The sequence below is a fragment of the Psittacula echo genome, assembly GCF_963264785.1.
Source record: "Psittacula echo genome assembly, chromosome: 6".
NCBI lineage: Eukaryota > Metazoa > Chordata > Aves > Psittaciformes > Psittacidae > Psittacula > Psittacula echo.
In genome coordinates, this window is record NC_137743.1 from 40,332,756 (window position 1) to 40,351,757 (window position 19,002).

General features: G+C 39.3%; 1 protein-coding gene across 2 annotated transcripts in view; it reads right to left on the reverse strand.

Annotated features, from left to right (window-relative positions):
- Nucleotides 1–9,036: 9,036 nt before the first annotated feature.
- Nucleotides 9,037–19,002, reverse strand: part of CACNB4 (calcium voltage-gated channel auxiliary subunit beta 4) — a gene marked incomplete at both ends in the record, with an annotated part of 106,491 nt that continues 96,525 nt past the window's right edge. For both annotated transcript variants that reach the window (XM_080621504.1, XM_080621505.1), the window contains 2 exons: nt 9,037–9,297; nt 13,396–13,581. In XM_080621504.1, the coding sequence (XP_080477630.1) occupies nt 9,037–9,297; nt 13,396–13,581 (447 nt within the window). The remainder of the gene's footprint in view (nt 9,298–13,395; nt 13,582–19,002) is intronic.

The window sequence follows — 19,002 nt, forward strand, 5'->3', positions numbered from 1 at the left end:
CACCTTTGTCAGCATTGACAACAGTGATACAATATCAGCTACCTAATGTGGCAGGGAAAGCATGGTTAGCCCTCTGTGAAACCACTGTTTGCTAAACAGCCACCAGCAGTCTGTGAAAAAAAATAGCGTCTTGTTCGGTACGAAGGCTCTTTGCCCTGTATGGTTTTGGGCTGCTGTTTTAGAACTACATTGCTAATTTTTAACCTCAAACATGACAATCACCATGATGTTGGAAAAGTAGCAACACTTTATCCTGTATAAGTGCAATGCATAAATACCCTGCCATACTGTTCAGCTGCTGGAATTACCAAGATTTGTTTATTCATTCCTCTTAGTAAAAGCAAGGATGTCTGCTGGCTTGGTGCAGTGGCTTTGGAGAAGCTGATGGGAGAACGCAGAAAGGAAATCAAGGTATATAGCGGGAACCGTCCCTCCATGTGAGAGCTGCAGTCAGAAGGATGGTGTGTGACTGACAGGTACATGAAGCAGCTCCTCCAGTGTGATACACTTTCCACAGGTTCAGCATTCAGCCTGCAACAGAATTAATTATTCATAAGCTGACAATTATCCCCCTTTCTGCCGTACCTCAGCTGAGAATTTCAGATGCATTCGATTCATTTCTGTTCTCAGTTCTCCTGGTGTAAACACGGAGTGAGCCTGAAATCAGTGGGTTCATTCCAGGACTAGGCAGGCTGCACAAATACATGAGAAGGTAGCAAAATTCAATTAAACCATGTACTTTGATTCTTCAAATAGAAGAGCATTGAGGGTTTTTTTCCTCCATGTAGTTCTGTTTTGTTAAATCTTGTGCCTTACCAAAGCAACTTCAAAAAGTCTACTGCCAGCACTTGTTGGAGTTACATCAGACTGTATTGGACAGGACATTCACTGCAGCCGGCAACCCTTGGTCCTGCCTCGTAACACCCCACTTAATGACTACCACCAGCTTGCCTGCACACAGCTGCAAAACAGTGATGTTTTTTACAGAGTGAATGAATGTATGGTGTATTTTAGGGCTAGGAAGCTATTGTTAGGATTTCATCTCTGTTTTCCCTCTGTTAGTTACATTATCAGGACATTTGTATGGCAGCCTAGTTTATCCAGTATTGTCCTGCTGTTTTTCCACATGCCAACATGGATGTTGGGCTTCCCATTGCTGGTGACAGCTTTCTAAGAAAGCACTTAAATCAGCATGGTTTATCGTGAATACAGTCAGTTTCCTCCTGGAATTCTGAAAAGCCTTTTTCAGGTCATGTACATTTTGTTTCAATGCCCAGTGGGTCATCTGAGCATTTTTACACTGTGGAAGCGTGTCGTCTGCCTACAGTAGACTTTCACCAATGGAGGAGAAAATATATATAGAAGAAACTAGAACATGTGGAGAAGACAATGAACTTCTAAATTCCTGGATCATATGAAAACACATAAAACAATACATTTATGTACACATGCTCAGTTATATTTATTTGGAAGACCTTAAGTTTTTTATTAACAGCTTAGATTACAACTTGTATGTTTATATCTGATTCTGAACACTTTAGACAAGACAATTCAAATAATTTTAAAAGCCCTGCTTCTGCATTATATATGTAAAAGCCAATGTTAATTCACACACAACATGCAGCTTACCTGGTGAAGTCTCTGTTCTTCGAAGGCAGGTTTCTGACAGAAACGCTGAGGTGCAAGCACACCATGCCACTGGTTACTGTAGGCACTGCCAGGCCTGGACACCTTGATGGGTGACACATAGCTGAGCCCTGCCAGCTCTCCCCAGGGCAGTTGTACAGGGGAGCCTAGCAGTACAGCTGGGCACAGAGCCCTTACTGCTCTGCTAGTGCTCTGCACAGCTCTGGCTTGGTCTCCTGCTGCCCTACCGAGTTCATAAGCTCTGTATGTCTACATTTTTTTGGTGATCACAGCATCTCTCTCAGGTTGCTGGCTCCTGTTATTCAGTCTTTGGAAGCAGCAGTATTTTTCAGTGCTTTCTGTTTTTCAAGATACTATAAACAGCATTTAATTTAAATGACCAGTCCTTAATACCTCATATCATTCTGCTCTTGTTTCTGTCCAGGAACCCATTTTACATTAGCATGAGATCATACTGAGGACCAGATCCAAAGACCATTAAAGTTCATGAGAATCCTTCAACTGAGCAGTTGGCTGCAAGTATTTTACTTCCTCATGAACAGTGAGATATTGTATGTATTTATGTACTTTGGAGTTGCAGCTATTTAAGAGCAGATGGATTTAAAAATAAACATCATTCATTTCACAGACCAGATGCATCTCCTTCATCAGAATCTCATTAATTTTTACTAAAAATTCCATAACATGGGAAGCTGCTGCCAAAAGCTATCAGCAAACAAAATACCGTAATGCTCTGAACGGTTTCTCAAGTGATGACTCTGAGCTTTTCCCAATCTTGAGTGCAGAATGCAAAGACACTTAAAAGACTTTTAAACGGTTTGTAGCTTTTTCATTTATTGTAGAAAAATTATTGTAATGACGTTCATTTTTGTACATCTAAATTCCGTAAAACAAATCCATAGAAATGAGGATACTAACAGCATGCAGTCTGCATTGTCCTTTTTAAATGATTCTGATCACAAAAATAACACCACTTTTTTTTCTTTCTTTGAAAGCCACTAAAAGCAGAGGGAGAGCAGAGCATGCAACACTGTACACATTTGCATAGTATATTTTACCCAGCATGCCTTGTAGAATGCTACACATACAGTATCTATAGAAGGAAAACCAGAAAGGGGCAAATCAGCAGAAAACACACATTTGTGGGTATATTTTTAGTTTTGGTTGGGTTTTTTTGTAAAGGCAGTAACGTCTTTACCAGCGTGACTCTGAACTGGCTTGCAGTGAGGCTGGAGGTAACACTGCCAGGCTATCACTGGGAACCAGTTTGGGTGAGAAACTCAGATTTTCTGGGATCTGAGAAGCCCAAGGTCCATAGTTTGCAGTTTGAATGACTGTTTTCATCTTTCTTCACTCCTGTATTTCTCATGTATACATACAGTTTGCATTTTCCTTGATTCTCTTTCTATGCTTTTCCTGTACTATATCACTGACTTTCTCTCTCCGCATGAGAAGAGAATCTGGTGTGTTTCCAATGCAAATACACCTTCCCCCTCCGCCTCCCCCCCCCCCCCCCCCCCCTTAAGCTTACTTTCCTCCCATTTTAAATTCCCAGCAGTATCAGTGGAAGGTTTTGGGTGTACTTGTCCACAGCTCTTGCAGTGTAATATTCTTCTCTCCCCACCTCCCATACATTAAACCAAGTAGCTCTACAGCCCCAAGAACTTACTTACTGGGAGTATTTAACTCCTGACCTTGGGTTCTTAGTGTATTTGTGGTGTATTCATACGCCAAAAATCTAAACATTGGCAAAAATCACAAATTATTAATGCAATTTCAGCATTGAGGAGCAAATTAGCAAGAAATGCAGTGGACTTTCTAATTCAAAAGGTGTGGGTTTTTTTCCCTTAATTAATATGGAAGGATAGAGTTATTGAAAAAACAATCACATATGCATAAATTAAACTGCTGAAGTATCAGACAGCAAGTTTTAACTGATCAAAAATGCAATAAATCCACTGACGCTGGATCAAAAAGTCTACCCCTTTTTTCAAAAATACACCACCAAATGCAACAGTGGAATTACTGTAAATTTGTGCTATTACAAATGTGCTTCTTTTTCCTTGCTCTGTTTGTACATCATTGGCAAAATATATTATTCTGTACTGTACAATAGATTTTCTCACTATATTGATTTTCTACTGCTTACAGAGAGTAGAATGCATATCAAAGGGGACTGTGACGTTAAATTTAATTACATTTTGTTTTTCAGGAAATACTGATAAGGCATCAGATAATCAGTATATGATATTTGTGGTCAGACCTTGCAAATACCAGCTCTTGGAGCAGACAGTTATAAACTGTGTCCAGTTGTAGGTGTCTGTAGGATCTAGTCCAGATAGTAACTCACTGCCAGAAAATCTGAGGGGAAAAGGCAGGTCTAGTAAACCTCACAGAGACCAAGCCAGTGCTACTCCCAGTTTCACCATGTTCAAAGGAATAAAGGAATGACACACTCGTATTAACATTTTAAAATTACATCTACCTTCTCCCAAAATTGTCTCCAAGGATTTGGTATTTCTCTTCTTAAATGCATTCCACAAATTTCAATACTAAGTAGCATTTTCAGCTCTTTCTCCAAGTTAATTCCTTACATATATTTCACCACATTATTAAAATGTCCTTTTATTTTTCTATGTAAAATAAATTGGATTGAATAACAACCTAACAAAGGTTATTCAAATGCTGACTCTTCAAATAGTACATTTACTTTTGTCATTGTTTTAAAGATAGAGGGAACTTAATTTCCCTGGAGTTAAAATTGGCTATATTACAGTATCTTGCAGTCCTGTTACTCTTTGTAGAGCTATCTGAAGAAAAGAGAAGCAACTGCAACAAAATACATGGTGGCAGAATCCCATTAATCCAAACTTGTATTAATACCAACTGCAATAATATAACCCAGTTTTAAAATACACATTTTTAGGAACAAAATCAGATTTGTATAATGGTATTTTACAAAACATGCATCTGATTTTTTAATATGTGGTCTCCAATTACTTGTGCTTTAAAAAAAAAAAAGTCAAGGTATTAAGCTTCAGAAGCACTGAACCTGTAAAAAAAAATATATAGCAGAGGACACATTTAATACATTCTTGAAGAAAAAGGACAAATGATAGCCCTAACTTACTCAAATCAGTATGCTATAAAAGTAGTAGTACTAGCAGTATTATTCTGAGAATGGCAGTGCCAATAGGGAGATGTGATTCTGGGATGTTTCAGAGAAGCCTGTGGCACTGAGTCCAAACTGAATTCAGATTTTCAGTCAAACTGAACTTGGAGTTACAAGCCTATGCACACCCAGAGGAACTACTGTCACCTTATTATTCCTACAGCTCACTTCCTTTTCGCAATTTTCACTCTCTGAAGTATGTATTAAACATTTTAAAAGCAAGGAGCACAAAAGATTAACCCCCCCAATATCAACTTCAGAAGCAGCTTTCAAACCTGGAGAAAACACAGTAAACCCTCTATTTGCAGCAAACCCAGCACTAACTGTGAATGTGACCACTGGCAAGGCTGTGAGTCTTGGAGCCACTTCTCCTCCCAGGCACACAGAATTTATCTGGGCCCACTGGAGTTAAGACAAAACCATGTGAGATCAGAAGCAGGCTGAGGAAACAGCAATTGCTTCAGGAACCGATCATGCTTATCAAGTCCAAAATCAGGGGTGCCACCTATTTTCATTGCAAGATGGTTTGTCAGGATAAAATCTCGGTGTGGGCTGCACTATGCCATGAAGTCTTGAGCAGAGGGCCTGACTTTTGTCAGACCAACCTGTGTACAAAATGATAGTCTGATTTGGCCCACTGTTTATAAACTAAAATTGGATACAGAACAGCTTCAGTTACATTCCTTTAAGCCTAATTTCATAATCTACTCAGAAAACATAATCAGTTGCAAGTTGCACATTCCATGGGATAAACGTTCATCTGTGGAACTAGTAAAAGAATCTGGACGTCTGATAAATACAACATGCCAAAGTACTTAAATTAGAAGTTTATCAATTAATTGTCTTTATAGTGGCTTCAAGATTTTAAAAACTCTTGTTAATTCATTCACAAGCATATGAATGCCCTGACATATACTGTCTTTAAGATATCAAGATTGTTGTTATCACCTTTATTGGGTAAATTGTCATTAATGCAAAAGCATCCTCATGAAAACTCAGATAACAACAAAAATATTTTATCGGTATGTCTAAAATCCTCTGTATAAGCCAGAGCTTATGAACAGAACTCAGATCTTTAATAATAATATAATAACAAGAAGAAATGGTATGAAGACTGGAAAATTAGTCTTACTTGTGTTCATTCAGGAATACATGAACTTCACAATTGTATATAGCGCCATTGCAGAAGAAATCACAATACAGCTGGCTAGCACTGCTGAAGTTCTAATACAAATACTATGAGTTAACATGTCCTGATCAACATTGCAGCTTTTACTGATTACCGCATTTCCTAAAAATAATTGACTTTTTAAAATAGAGTTCCCGTAGCTTGTATATAGAATAAATTAATGATCTATTAGCAAGTTCGGTATATTTGTACTTAAAAGAATAAAAACCAGCAAGCAAGGAAACCTGCTGGATCACTGCTAACTGATTTCTTACATTAAAATGGAATGGGCAGTGGAAGAAGAGAGGGTAAACTAATCACACACAGTAGTAAACTTAAACCCACGCAGTAAAGGAATATGTTGTGTTCTTTCAAGACAATACATGACTTCTCTCACAAGCTTGTTTTGATTAGAACAAATGAAGTAGTTTTGGCACTTCAGATGCTGCAGGTGATGGAATTTGTGCATATGTGTTTTGTAGACCTTTCCCTTCACTAACATGACATGGAAGACTTAAAAACAAGGCTCCAAAAGGCTCTAGAAGTAAATGACATTTCTGTCTACAAAATGATAAAGCAGTAACCTTGTTTACTAGAAAATATACGTAGGTGCTTTGGAGCTACCTGCCATTAAAATGCAAATATCTTCAAGCAGTTAAATGATCTGATCCATAACTACTACAGAATAAAGATAAACAGCTAATCTAGGTTTATACATCTCAGTGCATCCTTTGCAATTAATACTTTAATGCACACAAACAAGAAACTTATTAAAGCTTATAGTAAAAATGTTTTGCCTAATGCCTTCTTTCTCATGCAGGTATGTGTGCTGTACATGTAACAGACATTTGTAGAAATTACTGGAAAATACTCCACTGTGCTATAGCAGAAAATATTAGAGAAGGCAGCTGAAGCCACCCTTCCCAAGCCAGATCCTGCCATGCTCTCTCAGCCTAAATGCCCTTTTGGAACCTGCAAGCATTTAAGCTGAGAGAATTATACAGGAACAGGCCTGTCACATCAATTCTTAACTCTGCTACTCCAATGGATGCAGATATTTTCCTTTCTTGATTTGGTAACTGTCTCGTTCCAATCATCCAGTGGTGCTGAAAGCTGCCTTTTAGGCAGTGAAGTTGTTTAAAAAATTAATCATGCATCCGCAATCTTTTAACACTGCTAGAGATGTACATAATTTTTGATTCTACTGGATATGGGATGAATTACTTTTCTTGTTGCTAACATCAAGAAGATAGCCATACTCAATGGTGGTGGAAAATACCAGTGATCTTTGCTAACTGGTTCAGAAAATAGAAGAAAAGGTAATACAGTAATATTCAGGAAATTAATTTTGTGCTAAGTGGTTAAAAGCCTACTTTTAGCAGGCTTTGGGAAAAAATAAAAAAGATATTAGAAAATAAAATATAAAAGTCAATGATCCTCTTTTTTGGGGGGAAAAAAAGGCAGAACAAAAAAAAAGTGTTGATAGGAACCTGCATCAAAAATGCATGATCAGCACAGTTCTGTCAATTTTAGAAATGCAGTGGGGAATTCCAGGAGTCTCTGCTTAAAGACATTAGAGGGTTGTACAAAACGGTCTATTATGGTGAATTTTTCAGTCACACTGGATCTAAGGCTTCACTGATTGCGTAAGACATAAGGTCCAATCACATCTATTTATCTTATCACTTATCTATTTAAAGAAACTGAAGACTCAGTAGGTGAAAAGAAGTGATTGTTAGGAAGTAAGGCAGCAACATCTCTGAAGATTTATCATAGTTCTTTGAATCAAAAAAGTCAGTTCTACCACTTTGCCATGAGCCGATTTTTTCCTGATACTCCATTTTTATTGCAATCTAATTCTGACCAGTGTGTTATTTTAAATGCTCATAATTTACAAATATTTAACCCCCCCCTCCCTTCCCTCAGATTTCATTACTGATATCTAAACTGATCTTCTGGAGAGTTCTTGTGCGATGCTGGAATTTTCAGACATTTCAGAGATGGATTTTGAAAGATGTAACACACAGGCAGTTACTCAGATGTACTGGAATGTAGTGCTCTACACACTGGGTAGGAAGAGTGTATCATTTTCCATTTAAAAAGGCGGAATACTAAAAAATGGGAAAAAGGATATTATGTATCTAAACACTAATGTTCCATTTTGGGACTGCTAGCTAGGGAAAACAACAGGGAAACAGGGAGAAAAAAAAGCTATTCTCAACCTCTAACCATACAAACTATTTGTAAGTTTGTTCATTTTCCCATTTGTATTTCCTGACATAGTTCATCATTGCTGACTGCAGCAAAAATGTCAGTACTAGCTAAACTAAAGAAATTGTTTTGCTGCAACATTCATGCCAGGTCTAAAAAGAATTTCAAACTGGAAAGTATTTTATAACTGCTGCAATAATTTGTGATATTTGGCACTCTCAATAGTTTACATTTGGTCTGTCTGAAAAAGCCATTCTGGAAACAAGTAGCTAGAATAAATCCTCTTATTCTAACTTTAAATGTAAATTGAGCTTCCAGCAAACAAAGAGCTGACTGTCCGGCTTCTAGTGGTTTCTAATTTTCAGATTTTTCATTTGTCTTTTTTTTTTTTTAACCTGATTGCAACATGCTCAAGTCGACTTTCCAGTCAATTCACCCAAATTCCAACAGGAATTGGTTTATAAATTGGTTCCAACTGGAACTGGTCATTTGGAATTTCCAGCACAGGAAATTATTTTATAAGTGCCTTGATAAGTACCCTAAATTACAAACGGATGTGTTTAATATCTAATGACAAGAAAATATGGCTATAAATGCAAATGCTGTACTAAAAATAAAATAAATAACCCAAAAACCAACCTATATGATCGGGCATAAACATAAGGGCCTGGTAACTTTTTTTTTGCCCCCTAGTTAACATCAAGTGACAGCAGAGTGCAACTTCAGTATGACCGTGTTACATCTGCCAAATTAACATGACTGATTTTTAATTTCTTCTCCTAGCTACGTTATGGCAATTATTAACTGATGAATACTATTTTTCCCCAGGTTCTTGAATTCAAAGCCTATGTCGTGAATCATGGCTGTATCCTCCAGGGGATCCTCGGTTCCTGTGGGGTTTGTACGTGTCCTGGTATGAGTCAGAGTATTCTTCTTCCACTAGAGGATAGTGATCTCGGCTGTGTTGGGAACTGGAAGACAAGCGGTTCCTGCTCTTCCGAGCCCTTTCATTGTGATAATTTTCATCTGAGGTCATTAGACTTCGTCGCTCAGTTGGAGAGTTCTCTGCGGAATGGCTGCTGTGCCTCATACGCTGGCTCTACGAGTGCCAAAGAATCCCAGCATTAATACAGACAAAGAGTATTTTACATTTATTAGCTTGTTTTGAGACTTATTCTGAGGTCTTTCAGAATCCATCCACTTTTGTGTTATTCATTTTATATTAAAGCCTGTATGCTACAGGAATGGGTTACAAAAATAGTCTGGTTCCTAGAGCTGAAAGCAGACCAAAGGTGGTGTTACAGTGCATACCTCTCATACGATTCACCTTGGTAAATACTACAGGCCATTTAGCATGAAAAGTGAGCTGATGTATTCAGCATTTATCACTTTTCTCTGATCATGAACATAACATTTATGCTGCTATTCTGCTTAGGAAATGTGGAGCTCTGATCTAAGTGGTCTTAAAAAACATCTGAAGACGTTTGTTGTTTTGTTGGGTTTTTTTAAAAGGTGCAGCTCTGAGTCCGAACTAAAAACCTTCATATGACCAAGCAAACAATGGGCTGCTAAACAGGCAGCTAAGGGGTGCCTAAAATTATTAGATATTAACAGATACTTTCAACTAAAACATAATAAATATTTTAAACATGTTGACAGAAAATCCTTTTCTAAGATAATTTATTAATTGAAAGGTTTAGCCTTTGCTGTCCTCATATTCCCCTAATGATAATGTGCTACACTTGTTGACCAAAATCAGTCTGTATTTTTTGCCATTAAACCAGCACAATGAAGAAGTTGCCTGAAAGAAAAGCATTTCATTTGCTTAAACCTCTGCAGAGAAGAGCTGTCCATACTCTCAGTACAAACTTGGTCAATACTTTCCTTTCTCTAGATTAGACACCTGATGTAATTTGCCTGTAACTGCCAAGAGAACACTGCCACAATGGTTGTACCCATTGCAGGGTACAAGGAGGTAACTGTGCAGACGGGTATTCATTTACAGCATGGCAGTGGCATTTCTTTCTGATGTGACCAAGGTAATACTCACTGAGGTTCAATGAACGGGCACAGAAGAGGGGCCCTTCTGCAAATTCACACACACAGCTACTGACTAGCAACTTCTACCATGTTATCCCCAAGCTCTCCTTACAGCATCAGGTTTTAGTAGTGATTATATGTCAAAGTCCACATATTTTCTTCACAAATTATGCTTCTTGCATTTATTTGGCATGCAATTTTGATATATAATCACCTCTGCTCGCACCCTCCATCTTTCCTGTAGTAATTTACCTCTGTGGCTGCAATCTGCTCTTTTCTACAAACTCTCCTGTTTCCCTGCCTCAATTGTGTAGTTATTCCGATCCCACTATTTACCTCCTGAGAGGTGTAAGTGTGGCACAAAACTGGTGTGGTTACATGCTGGTCTTATGCCCCCAATAACTTTTGATCCTGCAGCACAACTGGAATGATAAGCTGCATTACATTTTCTGCAGTAATGGCACCTGAAATGCAAATCCTCTGGAGCCTAAGAAACACTCCTCCCCCAAACTCAAACTGTAGGATTTAACTCCGTTTGCTGAAATTAGACTGAACTATGTAGCTTTAGAGCTAACCAGGGATTAGATACAAAGGCAAATGACTGGTCCATAAAAGTTAGCAATGACAAAATTTACTCTTCCTATTGAGTACTGCCACACACAGAGCTCAACATAGATATCCTCCCCTTTTAAGTAAGGTCATAACCAAGGAGGACCAAATGACCAGCAGCCTTGGTAGGTGTACCAGACACAGTGTGATGGGACACAGCTGGAGCACACTGTTACCTACACCACCTCTTTAAATCAGACTCTTCTGTACCTGTACCATTTAACTTCACCCTGATGACCTATACCCAGAGAGTTAAGTTATATCAGAAGTTTCAATTCTTAGTAAACTACATTCCAAGCCATAATGAGTAAAACAGGGATAACTCCCAAGCCCTGGTTAGATGATGTAAGTACAGACTGTCCCAGCAAATCTGTATCACTATCAGGTGTGACTGTTACGCAAGGCTCTGGGCTTTGGTATTCAGTTCCCTCAGGTATCAGGCAAGAAGGAGTCACAAGGTCATAAGAAGTATAAATTCTTAATATATCATAAGCACCCAAACTAATTTAATTCCTAGGATTCGCACGAGTGCTTTTTAATTACCACACCATATCATTACAGTTAAAACTGATGCAAATCCTTCCAAAGACTTGAATTAGTATAAAGCGTCTTTGTGGATAAGCCCTCCAGATGCTGGAAGTCTTTACTATGAGATAACCATGTGAAACATCAGCACTCTTTAAATGGCCTGAGCACCTGAGCAGCACTGAAAGCCAGATCCTGCAGTCTCTAGTTGGGCATCATTCACTCAGGGAGAAATTTACCCCTCTGCAGAGAACTAGCACCATTCAAGTCCCACCTAAGCCTTCACGATTAGGGTGAAGTGGGGATTATGTGATGCATACCTTCAGCCAGCCCACTGCACAGGGGTGATTTTCATCTTCAGTGTGAGTTTTCCCTAAGTAAATGGAGCAACATTTCACAGTTACTGCTGGTGTCCATTGATCAGAGAGAAATAAATGCCTGAAAAAAATTCTGTGGATACACCCAGTTTTCAAAATGAAACTGAAGAAGTGGAAGTTCTGCAGATGGCATTTTATTGTCATGAAGGGATGGAAAAACTGAAGTTTTAAGGCAAGTGAAAATGGAAACAACAGTTCACATGTGCACATCATCAGTAACAGAACAGTGTTTGTGCATTCAGCCAGTGAGGAAACAGTGACTTACTGATCCTAATAAAATCAAGCACAGCATTAGAAATGTAAGTATCAAGTAACATGCACCTCCAGTGAAGTACAATTCACTCACAGGAAAAACAGCTTTATGTTAATTGAAAACACTGACCAAGGCATCAATTCCTTCAAAATTGTTACCTGATTCCAGACACACTACAAGCAGAACAAAGGTTAAATTTCTCAGGTGAATTATTCATTGCATGTAATTCACTCAGCTCTACTGTTGACATGTTAGAAAATGCACACTCCTAGAAAGTCACACACATACAGAACTCCTGAAATATTCAGAATTAAGAGTTCGCTGCCATCCTAATGTTCTCAAGCATTCATAACTATTAATCAAAAACATTTTCTGTTTTCAAACTTAGTAAAGCACGTACTTCTTATTAAGGACTATTTACATGCCACGTTTGAAGTTTCAAAGTTCAGCCGTTTTTGAGCTATCCCTGTGGAAAAAAATGGTCAGAATTTTTTTCAACAGGTAAAAAAAATGTTATTTTATTCATACTCAAAAAGGTGAAGACATTTTGCTGATACAAGAGACAAGTATGGCAGTTTTTCACCCCAAAGTGAATGTTTTGTGAAGTTACGAGAATAGACATAAACAGGATCATCACAGACACTGTGCTGCATTCTTAACTACAGCTCAACTGCACTGACATACTACACATGCTTATTCTCAACCAGACAGGTTCACATGTGCAATGACATTTTTTCCAAACTGCAAAAAGGGGTGGATTTATAATATGGCTACAATGCCACTTGACAGGAGTGTCATATAATTGCTCCTCAAGAACTTACTCCTTGCCAGAAAATTTATGAACATTTTATTCCCCATTAAAGAGCAGTCGCCGTACTTCAGCACTTGGCTGATTTGACTGCTGCTTCACCAGTTACAGGCCCTAGCTTGGCTTCTTACTGCTCATGGCCAAACAGTGAATAATCATAAAATCACAGAATAGTTTGGGTTGGAAGGGACCTTAAAGCTCATCTGGTTCCAACCCCCCTGCCATGGACAGGGACACCTTCCACTAGACCAGGTTGCTCCAAGCCCTGTCCAGCCTGGCCTTGAACACTGCCAGGGATGGGGCAGCCACAGCTTCTCTGGGCAACCTGTGCCAGTGCCTCACCACCCTCACAGGGAAGAACTTCTTCCTTACATCTAATCTAAATATCCCCTCTTTTTAAAAACTTTAAACTTTTAAAGCTTAAAGCCATTCCCCCTTATCCTATCCCTATGTGCCCTTGATAATAACAACTGATGAAGCAAATATAAGTTATGATATATAAAACATATTATGCTATTTCCCCATTAATTAAAAAAAACCCATCTAATCTGCACTGGGGTTTGGGGCTGAAATGTATTTACATACCTGTAATCCAGAGATTGCAGCAGGATATGGTGAAAGTGCAGTGGATCCTAAATTTCGCCCAAGGAGAGGAGTCATGGGTGTGCTACTGGTGGTGTGAGTAGCACGCCAATACGCCTCAAGATATTCTGCCAAGTGTTCGCAAGCATCTTCAAGCTGATTTTCATCCAAAATTACATCAAACATTTCCTGATCACAACAACAAAGTTTGGTTCATTACGGTATCACAGATACACAAGTTAAACAATTCTCATCATGGTAATCCTTTAGAATTTAATAAATAAGAATCAGAGCATGGGATTGCAAAGGAAAATCATACAAGTGGGTTTCTAAGGTGACCAAAAGCTCTCAGAAATCACTGTATCCATTCAGCAAGATTCACTACATCTTGTGTGAGCCCCACCACACTCAAAAGGCGTGACTCCTTTACTGAATTCATTTTACTCCAAGATAGGAACTGAAGCTCAATGTCAGAGTAACACAGAGGTGCTCTGCACTGGTTTTGGACGGAGGACTCACACATACTTCTCTCATCCTCATTGTGAACACATTTCCAGAGTGATGGTGCCCCTAAACCCATTTCCACTTCAGTGAACGTGGCTTGCAATTCTCTTAGCAGCAGAAGCAGTATTGCTGCTTCAGAGGCTCCTGCAGGACATCCAGCTGTTCAGACACTTACAGAGACTCCTTCAGAGGCTATTATGTTTTTTTAACTACCTCCAATTCTGCCTGTTTGGAGAGGCTTACCTATCTGACCTCAAATCTGCACGACCATGCAGGTACGATGTTTCCCCTACTAATCTCTTTATCAGGGGATAGCCCCTGACCGTTACTGCAAGTGCCGGTCTCTGCCTCAGACCAGCTCACCATGCAACTCACAGAACAGCTCTTTACTAGTGAACGTAGCAGGAATTAAAAGCCACATGGCTTCTGAGCCACCCAAGAAGTCAAATGGACACTGTTTTTAGATTAGCAGCATGACAAGTGCTGATAACAGACAGCGGATACTAATCCATCATAAACTGCGTTCCTCAAGAGAAACGTTACCAGCATATTTTCAGCAGTGAAATCTCGTACCTTGTCTTTAATCTTAACTCGCACCTTAGTGGAAAAAATATTGTGAAAATAGCACAGGAAATGAAAAACCAGTGCAGGTGCTGCAGGTGTTAAAGAGTAACTGATACAAGCCACAGACTGCTTTTCCTCCACACGTTTATAGATTTATCCAATACACGTAGAGCTGACACCTCTAGAATAAGATGTAAAACTGCATGATGAATTTGTCATGTATCTCGATCACACATCTACCTTCTGCCCAAAAGTCTGGTCCAGAAGTTACTAAGGCAATTTTATTTCTTTTTAAATATATTCTCTCCTATCAGCACAGTAGAGAAACGTTCTCTCCTCTGCCAGCAAGTGTGGAGTCTTCTAATAAGAACACTCCTAATACTACATCCTTCGGTCAAATTCAGTGTTTATTGATGCGTTTTTGTTCTTCTCTATCTATACCCTTTACACCCTCCTTCACTATATAAACACATGCTGATACATTATGTATTCCATTACATCCTTCAAATCATCATTTCTGGAAGAAGTCAGTAATTCAAACATAGGAAATAAATGAATGGAAATAAAAGAATGTGGTTTGCTTACATATACTTTGCTTTGGAAAATACTGAAATTAAAATGTTACACTTGGAATGTAATGGGTGTTTTCTTCAAGAAAGAAAGGAATATTGCCATTTTCTGGTCTGAGAATAGTAAGCAGTTTTCCTGCTCTGCTCATTCTCGGCATAGCTGGCCCACTGATTTGAAGGCCACTCTGGCTGGCTCTACAAAACTCAGCTTTGCAAGGGAGTTGCAGTGCAGTTTTAGCAGCAAGCAGGTCAATGAATACTCCAATCAACCTTCTCCAGCTAAACTAGGGAACTGTTTCTCAAGTTTCTTTTTAACCTGTATCAGCTGATTCAGGAAGCTCACAAAATGCTGCACTGGCATAACTACACGTGCTGCAAGGTGTAAGTGAGACAAAGAGATCAGCGATGGGAACACCAATACAGCTGCCCACAACTTCCTTTCTCAATTTCTAAGAAATGCACAGCTCATACTGTAGCTGACATACCTAAACCAGCCAGTTGCGTGATGGTATGTAGCTTCATGATATTTTGACAGTGAACTCAAAGTGCATTTAGGGAAGAAGAACTTTTAACAGCTGCAGTAGTACTGTCACCTTTTTAACAGTTAACTGTAAAATAAGGCTAGGACTGATGATGGTGAGCCTCTCTGGCTGTCACTTGAAGGTCACCTGGAGAAGCTGCAAAATTGGCAGGGTCCTGATTCCAGACGTCTACGGTGTTTTACAGGGAAAATGAATTACAGAGAAAGCACTTGGGTTTTTCCTTGCATTTAACAGTTGTGCTCATAGCTAAACTGTGTTTGTTCTTTGTATTTGGGAGCAAAGGATCTTTTAAGGAGATGCTTGCTTCTAAGGGTTGTGGATTAAAGCAATTTCTTCCTGGTTCTCTTTAAAATGCATGTTATTCACTGCAGTATGCTCTCTACAACATGCCTAAAATAGTTATCATATGAGTGTTTCCATACACCACTATTTCTGAAATTATATACATTAAAGCAGTGGTCCTTCCTGAAGAGAAGATAAAATAGTTGTCACTGTCCTCTGCTATTTCTGCTATTTTTGGTTTACTGTATAACCACTGTGAAATACCCTAGGTGCATCATCCCATGTTAGCCACGCAAAATAAAATGGTCAGGACTACAGAGGCATCCTCCTCGCCCACAGGAAAGCTTGGGAGAGGAAGGGGAAGAGGGACTAAGCCTCAGGCACAGCCCAGAGTCAGTACAGGTATGGGCAATTCCAGATGGCATTTGAGGTCAGAGATGTGAGCTCAGGCTCTGGGGGAACAGATGCCCCAGCCAGAACTGTAAGGATGGAGGAGGTGTACCTGAGAAAAGAGGAATTTGAACTTGTAGATATATCTCATGTACTGGCTATTTTTAATTATACCAATACATTTTAGTTCTGCTAGAGTATAATTTCTAGTATTTTTGAGGTTATATCGAATAGAGCACAGGGATATGTACCCTCTCTTCACACTGGCATGATTCTAAAAGTTAAAAAAAACTAATCATAATGAACTGTATACAACTAATGTACTTAAATCTCTGTGGTTAGCACAGCTCACATTTTTTTGAGCCATATATACTATTCTTGCTTAATGGAGTCATGCAGCAATAGGCACAATTAGCTCTGGCTTGAGCAGAATCAGTGAAAGATTAGCAAGGAATTAATAATGAAAGCAGTTCCTGAACTTAAACATGCCAAAAAAGACAGCTATTTTTAACATGTCTAGACATTCAGCACCATCTGATTACTTAAGGCTGGCTCTCAGCAAATGAAAGAAAAGTGAGGGTTTTATGGTTTTCAAGTATCTTCACTTAAAACAAATATTCTTCTTGCAGGAATTTGAGCTGCAGGACAGATGAAGCAGGTCACAGTGCAGAAGACACTTGGCAGTATACTTTTACTTAATTAAGTCATGGATCAACTTTGTCCTTTAAATTAAACTTAAACAAGACTGTCATCTCCCTTCACATGATCTAAGGCAGCAGTAATTTTCTTGAATCAAACAGTGCACAACTGATCATATGGTTTCTCCATGAGGTTGTGCAAGTCAGAGTGGGAGGCAGCCTCTGAGCAACTACGGTTACATGTTTGAAATCTGGATACTCTGAAATTTTGAAGTATTTTCATATCCAGTGGGGTCTCACTTTGTTGCCTCAGGTAATAAAATACAATTATTGGATTGGGTGTCAAGGCAGAGTTTACTGGATCCTGGGGATGGACAATCTAAGTGCTGTAATGCAGTGAACAAACTACAACATGCATCCTGCTGCTGCGTGTGGTTTATTTCCATCAATACAGCAATTTGCCTCATTTCAACTGATGTGAGCAAACCTAAGTGGAATTAGGGGAGATCACTACATAAAGAGCAAAGACGACTGTGAAACATGCACAGGTTTCTCTGTGCAGGTGGAAAAATATATACACCTTTCAAATGTGAAGAATGTGCAGTGCATTGTTCTGTGTGTAAGCTCAGTGAAAGCTTGGTGTAAATACCACAAGCTATATTCAGACAGGTATAACTCCATTTAACTTGGCTTACACCCATTAGGAGTTAGGAAGGTATATGCTTTTCCAGAAATTATTCTGTAGAGTTTTGTTTCAGTTCTGGGGACCTGAATGGTTCACAGGAATTCTCAGTCATCATTTTTAGAGAGAACAATTCAGTAAAATATTACACATGAGAAACATAATACAGCTGAGCTCTCCAGAAGAACTTGAGATGGCTTAAACATCTTTCTGCGCTGCTCAAAGTGGAAAACAAGGATGAAACAGTGAGCAAAGCAATCTACAGTTACTGTAACCAGAAGCTTACAGGTCAATGCAGTAACATGACCAGCTGGATGTATATGCAGACACCATCTATCACTTTGGACAGCTGGACATCTGCAAGTGCTGCTGATGGAGCGAGGAGGACACAGAAGGGTGGCTACAAAACCTGCACCCACAAGGGAAACAGCAAGCTGTGTGGGCAGAGCGGGCACTGCAGGAAATGGAGAAGGCAAAGTATGCCCCCCCCATATCCACACCACCAAAAGCACTTTTCTGGATTATTTAAATTCTTGCTCTGTATCAGGCATAGGAGGAATATGAATCAGATTTCTCATTTTAGACACGTCCTTAAACCATTCCACTTTTAAGGAAGACAGAAATGTCAGTCAAGCCTGACTGACATTTCTGTCCTTACTTTTCTCTGCTTTCTAAGACTTCAGTGTGAATCTAGCCTGAACATCCACCAAAACACTACAAAACCCTGTAAAAATTCAGAATTTTCACAGATCCACATTAATTATTCTTCATTTTGTATCTGTCAAACTACTGAGCGAACATAACCTGAACTTGCCAGCAGTGCCAGTCAGCTTGAAATGACATTTTTCAGAAAGCAAATCAGCACATGCGGAATTAACCCACTCTCTTGCTAATCCAAGGCAGAATCATTGGGCAGACCTGAGGCCACAGAGGCTGTTCCAGACAGGCAAAGACAGGCACACAGCTGCAGCAGAAACTGGCAGCCCCCATACACTAGCTAGCAATTAGGCAAGTCTGTCTGATGGCAAGAGCTACCTAAAAAAGCCAACCAATGGGCAAGAGAAGAGAGAAAGAGAAAGCTCTCTCCAGACCTCCATTTCTGCTGGATGGAGTACCACCAGTCCCAGCAACAGCAGCTCTGGAACATCTGAGGGGCATGACAGTACTGACCTGAAGGAGATGTGGCCCAGCCTCAATTCCAAACAACAGGAACATCTATTGCTATAATTTAGGAGTGCTCAGAAATACCTGATTTATCTTCTTATGGCCACTGGGGGCAAGAGAGAAAGAGGCTGTGAAGTTTGGCATCTTAAAAAGTATACAAAACCAAGTTAATTTTCATGGAAAGAAATCCTTGTGGATCATTGCTCCAGAACAGAAGCTTCATGAACTTTGTTACTTGCATCTGGATTAAGAATAAAAGCCATCTGAAATGGAGG